This window comes from Vidua chalybeata, chromosome 3, assembly GCF_026979565.1.
Source record: "Vidua chalybeata isolate OUT-0048 chromosome 3, bVidCha1 merged haplotype, whole genome shotgun sequence".
In the NCBI taxonomy this organism is placed as follows: domain Eukaryota; kingdom Metazoa; phylum Chordata; class Aves; order Passeriformes; family Viduidae; genus Vidua; species Vidua chalybeata.
The window spans coordinates 69,268,483-69,287,013 of NC_071532.1; the positions used below are offsets into that span (position 1 = coordinate 69,268,483).

The 18,531-nt window shown below is 42.6% G+C and overlaps 1 protein-coding gene across 1 annotated transcript in view; it reads right to left on the bottom strand.

Annotated features, from left to right (window-relative positions):
* The window catches only part of SOBP (sine oculis binding protein homolog), a 112,971-nt gene that overhangs the window by 48,069 nt on the left and 46,371 nt on the right, over positions 1-18,531 (bottom strand). Inside the window, exon 5 of the mRNA XM_053939253.1 lies at positions 225-320. Within this exon, the coding sequence (XP_053795228.1) occupies positions 225-320 (96 nt within the window). The remainder of the gene's footprint in view (positions 1-224; positions 321-18,531) is intronic.

Consider the following 18,531-nt stretch of genomic DNA (forward strand, 5'->3'; position numbering starts at 1 on the left):
GCCATTCACGTGCTGACATCAAATATATTATATTTTTCAAGCAATTTGAGATCTTAAACTGTTCACGGATAGCAGAACTAGCATTAGAATGCTAAAACAGTAAAAAAAAAAAAACCTATCATATTTCATAATGTATGTCATAATGAACAAAAGCCTTTAAAAAAAAACGGTTTTCACTGTGCTAAAGTAACAATCTAGACTTGTTGTAAGTATGTTATTCTTACAAGTAGTTCGCAGTTATTCTTGAAGGCAAGTCTTGGAGTTTCCTTAGCATAGTGCTGCTGGGGAAAATTTTCAGCATGTCCATCTTCATCTCTAGCCTGAAGGGAAATATAATGGCCTATTTAGGGACTTACAAATAATGGAAGGAAAAAAATAGCTAAAAGCATAACAGCTCAGATAATTAAAACAGACGGGAATCCCAAAATACAACATTATTAAAAAGTTTCTTTAAATAGTCAGTACACCTTTTAGATATGAGAACTTGGGATGCTGTTTTCTTACATAGCTTAGATTGAACATGCAAATTCATTGTGGAGTAATAATTAGAACAACAAAAGACAAAACCAAAATGAAATCTTTGAGCTGGAAACTGAGTAACTCAGGGTTTCAATTTACTCCATGGCATTTTTCAGGATTACATTACATATGTACTCATTTAAACTTTTTGACATGCTTAAGCAATCCCTAGATGATGTACTTGTATTTTCAGTTTAACAGAAAGGCCAAAAAAAAAAAAATAAAAGCTTTCATACTCATAATTTACATGTAATACTATTACAAATAAATTGATTCCCCCTCCATGTTTAAGTGAAGCCTTGAAAGGAGTAATCATTGAGTGAGAACAATGATCCTTCAGTCAAATGCGGTCAAAATATTTAATGACAAAGATGCATTAGAAGTTACTGGTTATTTGTAACTACACTGTTAATTAAGAAAGCTGAAGTTTAAATGGAGACATTACCAGAGCCATTAGCAATCCTGCTTGCATATAGTATTTTTCCCTTCTCATCTCTACATTTTCTGCTTTTTGAGTTAAAGCAAAAGGGAGAAGCAGGTGAAAGGAGGAGTGTCAGCAATACGCTCATTACACTGTTCATTTGAGTGACACTTGCACTCCGTTCCGCTCCATCTCATCTGATTCCTGACTGTTCACTCTCTCCCTCTCACAGCCTCCCAAAATTCACAGCTGAGCTGTCTCCCTCACATATGGCTTGCATATAATTATGCACATTCCATTTTACACTGCATTAAAATGATGAGCTCCTGGCTCCCTGCCAACCTATTTAAATCAGCCCCTGCCCAAAGAAGCCGGGGAGAGGAGGAGGGCAGGGGCAGGGTGACCGGATCGGGGGCGAGGGGTGCGGGCAGGGGCAGCAGGGCGAGGAGCAGGCAGCTCTGCTGCCCGTCCCTCCTGCTGGCCCGTGTGTGCTCCCGGGGCAGGGGTGCCCAGGGATGCCCAGGTGCAATCCGGGCACACCTCAGCGCCTGTGGCAGCGAGAGCTGGCACATCGCTCGCCCCTCGCGCAGCGAGAGCTGCCTGTCGTCGCGTGTCACACGCCCGGCGCTCAGGCTTTTCAGCGTTGGCATTTATGAAAGATATTTACACCTTTGCAGGCTCTGCGACTTGTTTGTCTTCAAACAGGCTTCTGCCTCTCCCCGAGGAGACGGGTGGGGAAAGGGAGACGTGGGCTAACAGCACTGGCGATTTTTAGGAAAACATGCAGGGTCTGCACCTCAATGAAAGCCCCTTGACTCCAGCAGGCTTTGACTCGGGCCTCTGGTTTGCCCAACATAAAATGCCATTTTTAACAGTGCAAAATTTGTCCAAAGGTGTATTTTGGGAAGTACCTAAAAAATTGATGATGATTACAAGAACAGGGAAGTAGAAAAAAGTTTATTCTGTATGTTTCCTAACAGTTATTGGGTATTTTCTTTCAATGCCCTCAATAGTTGTGGCATGGAAAATGTTTAAATTTTTCCTTTAAAACCACAAGAAAGAGGATTCCTGAGCATCTGAAGTCACTTTTATATTGACAAAGGTTTAAATGTATTCTTCCAATTATTAGTTTGAAACTAAAAGCTCTCTTACACAATAAATCTACCTCCATGCTGCTTGGAATATAAAGTTCAAATCTAACCAACCTTTCTAAAAAAAAACACACCTCAAAATTCTCAAAATTTTGAAAATAAATCTTTTCCTTTCCTCCTTGAAGGAATATGGGCAACTCACTGAAGCTCTTCCAGGTCATCTAGAAGACAGCTAGGGGATGAATGCCTTAAAAATGCCTTGCACAAATAGAAACAGAACTGTCAGCTCGGGAAAACAGATGCCAATGGGATGTCAGTGAGGGACAGCTAGGGAGATACTGGTGGGGCACAGGTGTTGTGTGGGGTTTTGAACACTGTTGGTGCTCCCAGACCCCTGAAATTTTACCTTGGCACCATGCAATACATTGTGCATGTGATGGCTGGCACATTGTAACCTGCCAGTGACCCTCTGGAGTGTTGTCTTGGTGCATGCACACACCTTGTAAAATGAAATGGATACCAGGGTGTTTGGAGTGCATCTGTCAAAATATAGAGACAAACCCCACTGAACTTGACCTGCTCACCAAAATTGCCAGTTACACAAAGGTTACTGACCCCTGCTGACAGCAACATACCCCTGCTCCTACTCATCTAAATCTTGCTTTATTTAATTTTGGATGTTGCTAAAATTTCCTAGTCTCAAAACCTGTTTAGCTACATACTGCCATAATTTGCTCAGGCAGCAGAAATACACCTAATTTAGCTAGCTGGTTTCCATTGTAAAAAATATCTGTTGTGAGCAGTCAGGACTAATTCTCCAGTATCTTCCCATTAATTCATTACTACCATCTTCCAGTTTTAAATAATTTGCAGAAGGAAACACTTTTACAATGTTCATCACTGTTCTAAGCATATTTAAAAAGTGGCTCAGAATTTATCTTGCAATGGTAATATTGTGATGCATCTGTGCCTACACTGACCCACTCTCAGTCACTGCTGCACACCTTGTGACTGCCTCAGCTCCCCAGCATCTCCCTCACAGCAAGTTGGCATCTACAGCTTTGCCATCAGGCCTGGCTGACATGGGATGCTATTGTTCAAAAGAAAACAACTGCAAAAAAACCCAAGCCAAATCTGTGATCACTCTTTTTAAAAAATGCTTTCATACTGCTAAAATCATTATAGGAATGCACTCATCAAAAAACATATGTACTAACTGCTAGATGTGATTGATTACATACATGTAATATATGGGACAACTGCTCTCACAGCAGATTTTGTTTGAGGACAAGAAAAGGCATCAGCTCATGTTCTGAGGCCTGGAACCATGGTAAGCACTGTTAGTTTTATCAGTGCAAAACTGCTGCAACTTCACAGTGGCAGTGCCTCTCCAGGGATCTACTGAATCTCCTAATTCAATACCTTCTGCTGGCAGACAGCCGCCTTCCCGTCAGCTGCAAGGGATCCAAGAGGGAAACCGGCCCATCACCAGCCGCTGGGGACACCGGGCTGGACCCTTGACAAGACCAGTGGCACACACACACACACCCCACCTCACTACTACTGCCAGAGTAGAGCACACTGCCCAAGGAGCGGTGCTGGCAAAGATGATCTAGTGAGGAAACTGCAGTTGACTTGGTGGAGGTGGTTTGGCTGTAAGGTCAGCCTGATGATGCGTTGTGTGGGAAATCATGGCCTTTAATTGCAAGTTAGATATCAGGAAGCCCTTCTTAATGACAGGTACAGCAAAGCACTGGAGCAGATTGCCTAAGGACACTGTCAAAGCCCTATCACTGGAGTTTTTTAAGAGCAGATTAGGCAAACATCTGCCAGGAATGACACGCATGGAGTAGCTCCTGACGTGGGGAAGCTGGACAGATGAGAGCATCTCCTTTCCTAGGCCCCTTTTTTCTCTGCTTTCTACTGCTGAGCTTTGAAAGAAAATGGCAGGAGGCTATGGAAAAAAAATTTAAAAAACCCCAAACCAGAAAACAGGATCTGAGAGGATCTCTCTGAAAATAGCACAGCATTTGATGTTCAGAGATATGTGTACTCATTAATAAGTGCATGATGACAACTATCTTTGGCTACAGAAACTGTGCTATTTGTTCGTAAGCCAGCCAGCCTATATTTGTGAAAGATGCCAATAGTTTGGAAACAGACTATATATTCAGTCAAGATTCCTTTTTTTAACACAACGGAGGAAGAACAATCTATAGCAGAATTTCCTCCTCTCCAAATATATGTGGATATTTGTTTCTCCTTATTCTCAGAGAAAATATATCTTGATCCAGACAGAGGATTTCTTAGCTTCAGTGCAAGTCTTTTTATACAGCTTTAGCCTTGGGAGAGGAAATCTGTGCTTACATTTTAATATTAAGGGCAGGATCTTATGATAGTATAAGTCACAAGACAGGTTGAACAAAATTATTTATTAAGATGGAACTTGTTAATGCAAAGTTTCCACTAAAATGGGACAATGCATTTGCAACAAAATCCTACTGCTTAGTCCACAAAACTTTAATGCCACTTAACCAAAACCACCTAACATTAAGAGCAACAGTCACTTGAGTAAGGCAGAGTGACAGAATATTAGTCTGCTTACTTGGGATAAAATTGCCTCCTAATTTCCATAAATGTCCTTTTAAACAGATGAAACACGGGAATGTAACCTCCAGATATGTTAAAGGCAGCAGGCATTAGCTGAATGTCCCTGGTAGGACAGAGAATAAGCTGCAAGGAGCTGAATAGCGTTGCTATAGAAGTGCAGATAATTTTGTCGGAGCTCCTGTCCCGTGGCGATGAACAGAGGAAATTCACATCACCCTTAATACTATTGTCTCCAGAGGCTGGCTGCAGATGGGAACTGAAAGCTCTGTTTCCGTTTCCACCACAAAGGTTATCTCTCCTTTCACTGAAACTCGAAGGAAATCCTCGGGGAGACCCTAATCCTTGAAATTCTAGTTCCTGTGCATTTCTGTTGTCCCAGATAATCAATTATCATGCTCTTTACATTCACTGTACCAGCAATAGTAAAAATAGTACTAAACTTCCACCTGCTGGGTATATTTTTCCCAGAAATATGAACATGCTTGCTGTGGGCTGGATGGTGGGGGAGCCCAACATCAGGATCCTGGGTGGGGGTGCTGTGCTGGGAATGGAACAGGGCCAGGGAAGACAGTTCAGAGAGGATGTTCCCTGGTTCAGCAATCACATAGTTATAGGAATGAGCAAGTCCTCAGCTCAGAGAAAGTCTCCCCTCAGGAAAAGCTCCCACTAACGTTTTATGAGAGGTTTGCTCTTCACAAGGATTTCAAGATTTTCCTGAATCAAAGACTGATGGAATAAGCGGTATTTATTTTCTTGTTGCCTCTCTCAGCTGCACTCTATTCACTAATCTCTACAGTTGTAATATTTCACCACTCCAAATCTCTAAAATCTTCTCAAGATTTTTGAAAAGTCACAGGTATTTTGAAAACACGTCAAAACAAGTTTTCATAAAATCTCCCAAGACTCAGATCAGTCAAAAGAAAGGACTTAAAATCATGCTGGTTGTTTATCAAGTTATTATTTACAGCCCACAAAAATTGAGGTTATCCCTTTAGCCTGACCTCTGGTGACCAGTAAAGGTTAGAGGTGACCACCCTACCCAACATTTTCCAGCCTGTGTTAGCTTTACCATCAGTGACTTGTTGCGCACTTGGTGGTGGTCTATGGAGAGCTTGCAGGTCACGTGCTACTAACTCCCCTTGTTTCCAGCTGCTAAAATGCATTTAAAGACAGCTAAAAATACATTAAATACTTTCCTAATGTTATTTTTCCATGTAAGCAACTGCTGTAGTCACCACAGGAATGTTATTTGATCGCCAAGGGGAGGGGAAGTGGTCTGAGACAATCTGTCTACTGGAGGTGATCTACAAAGTTAAAAAGAAATTGGGAATATGCCCTCTTGTAATTTCTTTATTAAGTATGCAAAGGAAAACCAGAAGGGCTTTTGCTGACTTGTTGCCTCCTCTTCTCTCTCTCCAAACATGCCACATGAACACATGTACCAACACACACGTGCACATCTCCACCCAAGTTAGGAACTGAGACCGTGTTTATACTGGAAGAAGGCACCAGCGGATAGAAACCAGCAGAACAACATCACCATGACAAGCCAAACCTTGGGACTGCACATGCAGCTCTCCCCAGCTCCTGAGAAGGGGATGTACTGCAGCAGACAGCTTTTGTTGCCATTTTGTTGCCTGGGGTCTCCACAGACTTCCTGGAAATCTCTCTGGCACTCAGCTGCTCCTGGCTCCCATACATTACAGTAGAGACTCCACAACTGTGGAGTCCCTTTCCCAGAGGGAAGTTATAAGGTCCCCAAGAAGGAGCAAAGATGTCTCTACCAAGTCCCTAAGCAGAGCCTGAGGTTCAATCCCCCGCAGGTATCCTCAGCTTGACAAGGCTCCCTGTTGCTGTCACAGCTCTTGCTCACAGCTGCTCTTGCCTCACTGTGACATGTCCAGCGAAGACAGTGATGAATCTAGACCCAAATTCCAACCTTTGTTCAAATTTTTGTTGCCATTTCAAAAGCAAATACAAAACCTGAATGCAAAACCACTAATGGCAGACGGGATTAGAAAAACATTTTGAGTCCTCCTGTTTAGGAGAAGGTTTGGTGTGGAAGCGACTTCAGGAGGCAGCAGTCTGGCCAGTGTGATTAAGCCCTGAGAAAATATCTAATTCTAAATATCCTGCAAACCTCTCCACTGTGCTGACAGACGAAATACTCCCTGACTTCAAAAATATACAGTCACCAGGTCAAACCTGCTATTCTAACCAAACCCAGCCCACACCACTTCATCATCCATTTCTGAACACATGTAAAATTTCCTGACAAACAAGCAGTTTTGCTGAGAAAAGCCAACTCAGAAAAAATGCATTACAACAAAGAAGGAGAAGGTGCCAAACTGTGGAATGATAGGGCAGTGTTTCTGAAATTATCCTTGTCAAATCAACTGAGGACTGTCACGTTCATTTTCTTGCATAACTGAAGCACACTAAAAAATCCAAACAAATGTGCCTGCAAATCTGAAAAACAGTTATTTAAGGATCTCTTCTACTTTTTTTTAAATGCTTGTCTTCCACAGGCTATGGCTCTGAATGGTCCAGCTTCATGTATTAAATTTTTCACTCAGGATTTCATGGTATAAAATTCTCTACAGTTTATGTTTAAAATGGAAGCTGAAAACTCTATTATAATGTAAGGAATATTATAAGTGGATCAAAAGGAATTACTAATAACAGTACTACTATAGTGCCTGCTAAAGTAATAACTTCCATCCTACTGCACTTAAAACTTCCACTAAAAAATGCATTCAGCTTTCTGGATTCCATAAAGCTTTTCCTCCCCTTCCGCCAGTTTTGTTTCATATACTTTGTAGAAGAATCCTGATTTCCTGATGGATTTTCTTTTTATACAGTTTGCCGTACTGTACATTTATGGCCCTTTCTACCAGAGTTATAATATACCTAGAAAAAACTGGTGATCACTTTCAGTCTCCCAGTACATCCAGAAAGAGCAACTGAATTAAAAACAGCAGTGTCTATGGCCCTGGATTGCTTTTCTAATTTTTGCAGGAAGGGGAGTAGAAGGTTTGAGATGTTAACTGACTCAAGCCCACATGCAAGAGAAGGTGGTACAGTCTCGATCCAGTTGCTCAAGCAGGGAACTGCCTAAAGCACTCAAGTGAAAACTCTGCATTAAACCTCATATTCCTACTGCATTCCAGACTTATGGCCTTTTCCTTTCTCTATCAGCCAATACCCAGGCAGCATTCCTGCCTTCCACAGGACTGCACTACCCTTTCTCTGACAGTTCATGGCATGGTGATATATGAGAAGTGTTCAGGTGGCTCCCTCAAACTGCACAAACCTTCACATCATACATTTTTTATAACCATTCCCAAATTCTCAAAGAATAAATACAATTACAAACACACAACGTTGAAATAATTTGAAATAAACTTTGTTTATTGGCCCTTTGAACGTTTTTTCAACAAGTCACTGCTGTGTGGGATCTTCACAAACGTGAGCCTATCCTGCTAATCTCCCTCCTGATTCATGACAGGCCTGATCCAGAGACACTAATGGACCGTGCCTGACAGTTATTGCAACATATCCAATACCCAGCCTAAAATATGGCCAGGAAAGATATGAAAATACACAACAGACTTGCCGGTAGCTTCCATTTGTGTAATGGGTAGCTCACACCAGCATAAGCTTTCCCCCTCTCTTCACATTCTCTGATTATTGTCATTTATGAGATAAAATCAATTTCCAAAATATTCTGCATGCTTCACTGTCAGGAAGCTCAAGTGTCCCTCGTCCTGCTGCCATTTCTACATGGGTTCCCCGGTCCAGGTGACAGATTTGGGCACAGGGCAAGCACACATTTCCAGTGAGCCTGCCAGAGGAGCAGGGAAGCAGGGAAACAGAAACAAGACCAAGGAGGAAAAAAAAAAAAAACAAAAAAAGAAAAGAAAAGAAAAAAACCCAAACAAACACCAGGAAAAAAAAAAAAGTCAGATATTAGTAGGGTTACCTAAGGCTCACAGACCAAACAGATAGCTGTCCCTGGTGAATTTGTGTTAATGCATTTGTGTATTTCAAGTTTTTGCATTGTAAATACCAGAATAACAATGCGGGTTTTCTCTGATTGCAGTGTCACATATATGATTAATCATCTTGACTCAGAGCATATTTTTTTAAAGCAATTGCAGGCTGGTTTAATGAACTCCTCTCCCACTGGCTTTTATAGACTAGTCATGATCAACATACCATTAAGTCAAACCTCGTGCCCCATCCCTCCCTCCTCTGACAGCTTGCCTTATTTGCCTCACAACAGTCAATATCCAATTAAGAGGCAAGGGATTTGATCAATACAGAAGGCAACAATAAGACTTAAACAGCTGGTGAATTCTACATGTACTCTTTTTCTTCAATTCCCATCTTCGTGGTGTATAAACGGCTCCGAGCTTTGAATAAATGCAGAAAAGGAAAAACAATGGCCAGGTCTGGCTGGTAAAGATTTCCCTCAAATAGGCAGTGTCTGCAAGCTACTGCACAGCCATAAATGCCTGTCTGGGGCCACTGCAAGACAGGCAGGATCCTATTCTCTCTATTTTCTGTGGCCTTTTAAAGGGGGAAAATAGAAATCTCTTCCTGGTCCGGTTACAAGCCACATGCCACTTGGGTCATTCACACATGAAAATGGAGGGACTGTAATATTATTAAAACAATCATTTATGAGCTGGGCCAATGGATGACTGGTCCGGAGAGGGGGCAAAACCCAACAGGAACGGAATATAGGCAAGAGAACAGGCAAGTAGAGGGTGAAAAGAAATGGGGGAAGCTTTGATACAAATGACATATTCTACAACCTTAATATCATCTCCCAGTCTTTCTGCCAATGATGAATGGCTGCAATAAAAGGTGGGATAGTGGCACATACAAGCAGGAAAAAAGCAAAACCTGCCTAGTGGTGAGGACCATTCATTTTAATTCCCAGCAGCTCAGGTAGAGGTCAGGAACTGAGGTCTCAGTATCGCCACTGCCTTTGAGTCTAACGCCAGGTACAGTACTTCTTCCTCATCTCCTGCCACCTTTTTTCAAGGCTTTTATTCAAAGTTTTACTTTCAAAGACATTTCACAGAGTACTAGGCAGATATAGTCCAAATGAGGTACCCCTCCTTTTCCGGGATTCCCACTCTATTTTAAATAAGAAGAAGTAATGACCATGTGGGATGCCATGCTCCCACTGACAAATGGGACCTAACCCAAACACCCCCGAGCTTGCTCCCAACACTGGCAGAAAGTCATTCCTTAATCACAGTGGCATGCCTATTTTCACAACTGCCCACTGCAACCCTCTGTCATTTGGAGGGATTCCAATAACATATATCATGTCTAAAACCAGGAAACTGTTCAAATTCACAAGAAAGCTCAGAGCACACAGATCTTTTTAGGCAATGGAAGCAACTGACTATAATTTATCCTCCCAACTTGCCTTGGGATTTGAGAAGTCCCATTCTGAGTTCTCCTTTCTGTGACAATAAGACGAAATGTGCTGAAAAACACCTCCATCCTCCCAGCTTCCTTCACTACCGTCTTCCACAGGGAGTGGCTGCAAGTTGGTCCTTGGCCAAGTTTCTGAATCTAAAGTAATCCATTCTAACTGTTCCCAGCAGTTTACTTCAGGTCACAAGTTTTATCAGACTACACTTTTTTTTCAACTCTGTGCATTGCTATTACAGAAAAAAAAAAATATACTACTTTGACTTTTAAAGATAGACTAAAAAATGGGGATGCTTCCACTCGAAAAAGGAACAGAAAGAAACACATTTTTATCTCTTCTGCATTCACTCAAATGGCTCTGCCCCTGACTCACCTGGCCCCTTACCAGACAGCAAAAGTCTGCATGTTTTGCCATGTAATCCTGTAATCCTGATTTTGATGGTTGGACTTGATGATAAATTTTGACAGTTGGACTTGATGGCATTAAAGGTCTTTTCCAACCTTAATGATTCGATGATTCTCTTTTCCACTTCTCACTCTCAGCTCCTGTCTTGAAAAGCATCCCTTAGGGCTTCACCAGACTCTGCAAACTCCCAGTTAGCACTGATGTCTCGTCAGGCATATGTACGAGTATTTACATGCCACCCCTACCATTTCATGGTGGCACTGTCAGCTTTTCAAAACTTCCATGTGTTTATTCCAGGCTCTTATGTGATTGCCCCTTAGATAGCTCCTACTTGCCAATATATATTGTAGATACTTAGCCAATAACCTTGCTTACAGCCGTGACATTCTTTCATGTTTCTTCACTATTCTGTGGACTATTCAGTGTCACCTCAAATGTGTCACCCATCATGTTGCTGGGCCTGCTGAAATCTAGCTGTTGGCCTATGCAATAGGTCTGCAGCCACAGGTGTGTCTCATTTTCCTCAAAAACCGAGGTACTGCTTCAACAGGGAAGAAAAAAGATGCAGATAGGCACTCCTCTGCAAAACTGGTACCACAGCTGAAGAGCTGGGAACTGCCAAAATCACACCCCCACACCCTGAGTGCCCCTGGGTCCTCTGTTCAAGGGCTGGAATTTAGACAGCCTGGTAGGCTTTGCAATACTCAGAGAGCAAAGCACTCCTGATGTTTCTGCACTCCCAGGCTGTGAACTGAACGCTTGCCTCTTCTGTCTACAGCACAGGGACTTATCCATCTCAGTTTAGGGCTCAGTTGAAAGGATGTTCCTAAGAAGAGTTTGGAGAAACCTGCAGAAATGTGGCCTTTGGTCTCTCATCCACTGGCACAGCTCCACAAGTTCCCCACTGTTTGACTGAGATGTGGAGTGTCTGTCTTGGTCACAGCGTATATTGCAGTAGGAGGCAGCAAGGCTTGGAGGAAACTGGTACTCTAATTATTACCTCTACGTGGAAATACAAATGCATCAAGCGAAGAACCAGCTCTAAATGAACACTTTAAGCACACTCTTACTCTACTAAATATTGCTGCTATCTGAAAAACTTCACATAATTTTCTATTCCCTAATTTATTCCATCAAAATTCAAGGCCCAATCCTCTTGCCTGCCTGCATCCAGACCACTTTGCACTGGTTTTGTAAAGCACACGAATGGTCTTCACCTCTGTTGTTCTTAGTACACTTTTTCCATCTGTGCCTACAGATACTCTAAAGTGAAGAAAGCACCTACTTGCCCTTCACACAATGATGAGTGAAATTAAGCTTAGGCAAAGGCTAGAGCTAGCAAGATAACCACTGGGGTAGTGACAGATGTTCAGCCTAACATAAGATTGAGGCCAGTAGACAGGAAAATCTGTCTGTGTTTCCCAGTACTACTAGCAGGAGGAGGACTGTGGTGGTGGCCATCATCTTTTCATTAGCAACAGCTTGGTCAGAGAGAAAAGAAGCTGAGGAATTGTCTTTTCATATTCAGAGTGTGAGTTCCAGGAACAGAATTACCATCGAAATTACTTACATCTAACTATGTAATTAATGTTTGTGTCAGTTTATTACAGGCATCTTCACCATCGACGCTGTGAAATGCAACTTAGTGACTTTTTTTGTGGGGAACGAGCTGGAACAACCATTTGTCTCCCATTGTTTATATATTAATCGTTAAATTGCTACTAATATTATTAATCTCATTATCCTAATTATATGTGTTCTGTCTTTTTAGAGTAGCATTCCTTCCAGAATTAGAGTGCTTTGCACATCTGCATTGTTCCCCTCTCTCAGTTTAGAAACTTGATGGGGAATCACTGGCATCGAAGAAAGGTGAAATGAGTATTGAGCACAAGAAGCCGCAACATCGGCTGCTTAGCAGGAAGGGGAAATCTGTGAGTGCTCTTTGACAACCTGCATACACTGGCAGAACATTTCACACGGTGGAAGGTGAGGCTTAAAAAAAATGGTCCACTATAATCCTTTAAAAGCAGCCTGGATCTCTTTCTGGAAGTCTAGGTCATGTGCCTGGCACTGCCTCATATGGTGTCTCTCTTCCGCCATTTGTTTATTTGCTTCTGGCAGTTTTGGCAGTGAGGTATCGGAGTGAAATGCACACCACTCCATACATATGGTGGGAAGAATCTAGTGCATCAGTTGAATGCATACTGTACTGTATACACATTCTGTTTTATCTCTGAGCACAGCTGTGCTGTAAAAGCTTACAAAATGTGAAGCCTTCTGTGCAGCAAAAACATCGACAGGAGAAGCTGGCCTATAACTTATTAGGTTGTGACACAAGCCAAAAAAAGACGGAGTTACAGCTGACAACTCCTGGCATCATGATGAAAAGCACAGTGGCTCAAGTTAGAGAGGGAGTGTCAGCCCTGACTTCATGTTTTGGACTTTCACTGCCACGGGTCACAAATAGCATTGCTGGTTTGTTCTAGGACAATGATTCCCAATCCCAGTGCACAGCTTCAGATAGTGACTGAAGCAAACAGGCAAATCATCCCCCTGGTGCCCCACTGTGCTTGCAGGCGGCCTGAGATAGGAAGGGATTCAAGCAGGGTGTGGGCAGGAGCCAAAAAGCAATTGTGCCTCTCTTCTTCACCCAGCACAGCAGCTTTCAAGCTGGGATCAGTCCTGCATTCCCTACTCCCCCTACAAACTGGGCTGAAGGTAATGGAAACACAGGGTAGGAAACTCAGGTGCTGGTTGAAGCAGATGTCTGGTATGCTTTTTTTCAGCACAGCCTTGAAACAGGGACTCTCTATCTAAATCTGAGTAAGAATGGCCACACTGGGTCAAATCTAAGGTACCTTAGCTCAGGCTTGTCTCCAGCAGCAACCAGTATCACTCTCCTGAGGAGAATCTGAGGAGCAATGGGCTACCAGTCCTTCCAGAAGCACAGACCTGCCCTGAGGGCAGTGGGAATGGCCGTGTAAAAGGTTTGATAAGTGAGTTTGGCCTGTGTGTCCATGGTTCCTGGATTTTTTGACATATATCTCTGTGAAGTGCTGAGTCAGGTGAGATCGTAGTACATCTCCTTCCCTACCTACTGACGGACTCCATACGTGCATGTACGTGTAGGCAGAGGAAGTGTGGTGAGTAAGCAAAACGGAGAAGGGAAATGCAGGTGAGATGGCATTTTTAGGACGAAGAGGAACTGCCCTGATAAGAAAGCCACGACTGGAGATATCACACTTGCTTCCTGATCCCATAGGAATGAATTCCTCACGCAGCTGAGTGCTGGACTTCTCAGGGCTGACCTGTGTTGCTTCCCAGAGATGCTGTGAGGGCTCCCCAGCTAGAGAAAAAAATTCCTCCTGTTCCAGCCTCTCCACTGCCTGGGGTGATATTGACTCCTCAGGTGGGCCTCTGGCTCCAGCAGCTTCCTTGAGAGACACAGGATGTGGAGAGCACCTTATGGTGGGGAGAGCACACTGGCGTTCCACAGGCACTCACCAGGGGAATCACACCCTGTTCTGCTCCTCACAGAAACTTCTTTTTCTCAGGCAGGACCCCACCTGATTCCAAGGGAGAAGGGAGCTTAACCCTCCTGTCAATGGGAGCTGAGGGAGAAAGCCATCCCAAAAGGAAGTTTTCATCTAGCTGCTGCCATGTCCCTCAGCTGTGAGGAGACTTCCTTCCTCTGACACAGTCATGATGGCACCTCATGACCCAGCTGCCCCTGGGGGCTGCCCAAATGGCACTGTAGGAGTCCTGCAGCCAGGTGCTGACCCTACAGGGGATGAAATACAACCCCCAGCCAGCTTTAGCCTGTCTGCCTCGTCTCGTGGGAGCACAGTTCCGTGGCTTTTACACTGCACTGTGCCCATTGCCTTCTTCCCTAGCCCTGACAGCAACACCCTGGCTACTCCATAGCAAAGGGGAAGGGGGACATGACTGTCACACTTTTGGGGGGGAAGACAGACAAAAAAGAGCAATTTAAGGCCCTGTTAGACATTTTGTCACCCCTCCTATCAAATATATGAAAATAAAAGAGAAGCAAGGGAAGGGAAAAATAACAAGTTCTTGCCTCAAGCTCTAATCGCTGCTGATGTTAGTTCATTCTCAACAATTGACTTTAATTGCATCTCCACACTTTCTTTTTCAAAAGTTATTTTAAATATATGGCAGACTGCTCCTTAAAACCTGGCCATGGTCTGCACTAGAGGAAATAGTATAATTGAAAGGCAGAGTTTTGGAACAGCTTTTACATAAGATATTCAATAACAAGGACTTACCCACTTAAAAAAAGAAAAAAGAGAGACAATGGATGTGATAGTAGTCTATGTAGTATGCTATATTTTTATGGTACAAAAAAAAAGAAACCTCCCATATTTTTGTTACCCAAGCAAAAGTAGCTATCCATTCACAATCCACTATCACAATGTGAAAAGCTAGAGGTTCAATAAATGTGCTAAAAACTTTTTTTAAAAAATAACTCTTTGCAGAACAAGTCACCAAGCTGGGTGATGTGCAGGTCAAAACCACGCACTATTCCAGGAGGAGTGTGATATCTTTTGGAAGGACACATTCATCAGCTATTAACAACAGCAGCACAAGCACTCCCACATGAGAGTAGCTCCAAGGAACCAGCAGACATGGCCTCAATGCAAGGAGCCAGGAGTTTGGCCTGCAGGGTGACCTCAGCTGGAGGTTTCAGACACTTAGGCCTCCCTGCAGTCAAACACTAGGAATTGGTTTTGGAAATAGGAACTCTGGATCTGTTTTCAAACCCTGAAAGTAACCCATGGAAATTGGGGCTATCATTTCTCCCTCCAGAAAAGGGTAATTAAATTGCTTCTGAGAATGGTACGAGACTTCAGAGGTGGGAGCTGTATTTAACTTTTACAGCAAACACAGCCACACTTTGGCTGAGAGGTGGAAGGGTAAAACACAGGTGTTTATCTCCTGATGGTACTGGACACAGACTAGCTTTTCTTCTTATACATGCTCTAGGAAAGGTTTGTCATTGAAGGGCTTTTGAAAGCCAGGAGGTCACAGCTTTTCTGGCCTTCCAGCTGTCTGTACATACCACAAAAAAAATTCTAGGAATCTATGCCTGTTGTGAGGAAGTTCAGCACTCTTGAAATTCAACAACTTTGAATATCCTGACTTGAGCCAAAAAGAGACAACTAGATTTGAAACACACAAATATCCACAGGAAAATGTGCATATATAATGAGTACAACAGAAATAAATTTCACTCTGACTTCCAGTTTTCTTCAGTTTTACCTGCATTTCTGAGTTCAATTACATGGTCATCCAGGAAATCAACTTAGATTGCACTCCTAGAGATACGTGAAGCAACCAGAAATGTCATCACTCTTGTGATGGCTTTCAGCAGGGGTTTAAATCTTTCTCTCTCAATCTAAGGAATGCGGTGTTGCTCAGAGGAATTCAGACAATTACAAATGAGTATCCTAGAAAACACCACTTCTGGACTGAGAGCTTGCTAGAATATTACCAACTACTAAGAGACTTTCCCTAAAACATATGAACAGGAAAGGAAAGGGCAGCTGGAGATACTAAGAAATGAATTTACCTAGATCCTGAGCAGGACCTTTAAAACATGCTTCACTAAAAATGGGATAAAAAAAAAATACTAGCCTTGGACACATTTTTTATAAACTTTAATACTACAGTTTTACTAGTTGTAAAGGACTTTCAAAATTACCTTCAATAATATAATGATATAATATAATAAACCCAAAACCACAGTCTCTTGCTACTGTCAGTCACTTGCCTGGTAACAGGTGGAACGTGGCAACATTTATGTAGTTCTGGGACATGGAAAGGAGAATGTAGTAATGGAAAAGAAGAAAAAACCTTGGCTGTGCCAAGATATGCCATTTCTTTTTAGCTAGTTCTGAGGAAAAGATACAACAGCCTCACTATGTGCATAAATGCATGTATGAACATGAATCTCTAGATTTAGTTCCATCACTCACAGGAAGTAATTAGAAACTTTAAAGTTAATTAACATCCTAAACATCCTAAAACTACAACTGTTGTGAAGCAGCTACAACAGTTGCTTCACAAAGGGTGGAGCTGCCACACATAGCTGTGTCAAATGTTGCAAGAGCTCACAGAAGCCAATGTGGTTTTTATTTCCTTTTCCTATCATTTTTCATCCCTCTTGGTCACCAGGTGCTTGTTGCTGTAGACAGATCACTTCAGGAAGCAGAAGTTCTACAGAAAAGGAGTTTCTAAACCACCCTTGATGGATCAACTAGATCAGATGAACTTGCTTTTTTTCCCCACATCCTTGCTCATCCCCACACACACCAGGAAACCTACGTTATTCTAGATTGACTGAAATGCAAAAGAGACTAATAGGAGACACATATCTAGGCCATGGCAGGGAAGAGACCTGGAATACTCACAATAAAATTGACAGGCTTGATGGCTGAATGGATTTAAGCAACAGCTGGCATCTGATGAGTCAAAAAACACAAGTAATCTGATCAGGAGAATAAATCTTTCATGGATTACATTCAATTAAGTGCTTTCGCATCACTGAGAGGCAGATAGACATCCATGCACAATATATGCTGAAACTAACTAGGTTCCAGATTCACCCACTGAGGCTGAAAGCACAGAAATCTGGAGTTTGTCTGCCAGGCTGGGTATTGGACAGTGGCAATTAATGTGAAAAAGTGACCAACACTTTTGTAAACTCTAAACATCCCTCCAAGGGTATCCCCTCTCCATATGCGAAGAGAGATTGTCTTTAAACTGAAAGAGGAGAGGTTTTTATTGGGTTTTAGGAAGAAATTCTTCACTATGAGAGTGATGAGACACTGGCACAGGTTTCCCAGAGAAGCTACTGATGCCCCATCACTGTAAGTGTTCAAGGAAAGGTTGGAGTTGGACCCTGAGCAACCTGGTCTAGTGGGAGGTGTCCCTGCCCATGGCAGGGGAGTTGGAACTGGATGTTCTTGAAATTTCTTTCCAAAACAAACCATACTACAATTCTCTGATAAAAAAGCACCCAGCTCCTTTATGTTTGTTACATGCAACATGCAGGAGAAGGGCTGATTTCTAAAAGCTGCCACTCAATAAGAAAAGCAGCAAATTTTTATGCCAGCTACTTTTAGCCACAGAGCAAAAGTGGCAGAGCCAAGCCCATCATGCACTCAAAGGCTTTCATTCCAGAGGCTCCCAGGGCCCAGAAGCTGTGGGGTTCTCAGCAAATCTGAAATGGCTTTCATGGTTGGAGATCAAGTCTCTGCAGTAAAATGTCATGAAACAGTAAAGGCAGAGAGGCAAAGAACTGAATTGAAGCAAAACAAACCAACAACTAACTAGAAAGACAGCACGTCTCTTGTGAAAAGTGTTTAATTGTGATTGATTTTATGATGCTAATATTTTTCATTCATTCCTTTCATTTATTTCACATTTTTCATTAGAGGAAAGTTTTAAGAGGAACTGAAATTTCATGCTGAAATTTCCCATACTGTATGTCCCAACAGTAATTAAAACATGACAGAACAAAGTTATGATGTGGTTCTGAATTTATACAACAGTGTTGGAGTCAAGAGCCCATGCAATTACCTCTAAGAAAGTCACCAGGGCTTGGATTTTAGAAGACCTGGTATAAGTTAAGCAAGCAAGGTCCATTTTTGTTTGGTTTTTTTTTTTTTTTTCAGGGAAATCAGTTGCTTAATTTTGTCCTGTGCTTTCAGAAATTTCAGGCTTGGCAAAAGGAGCAAAGGAAACACTTTCCCTCATTCCAGAGCTGTGATGATGATAGGTTACAAATGCCCAGCTGCATCAGGGCTGCCTAGATGTGGTGTTCCTGTGGGGTGGCTCCCTTCGTGGGTGTTCCATGGAGGAAGGGCTCATGTGGTGCAGGACTACCCACCTGGCTTTCATGTGCCCTTGTGGGTGTCTTTCCTTCCCTGATGAGAGCATGCATCTCTCTGACTGCTACAGCTGTCCATCAGAAAGGAAAACAAAGTGGCAGAAGCCCACCTTTGCTT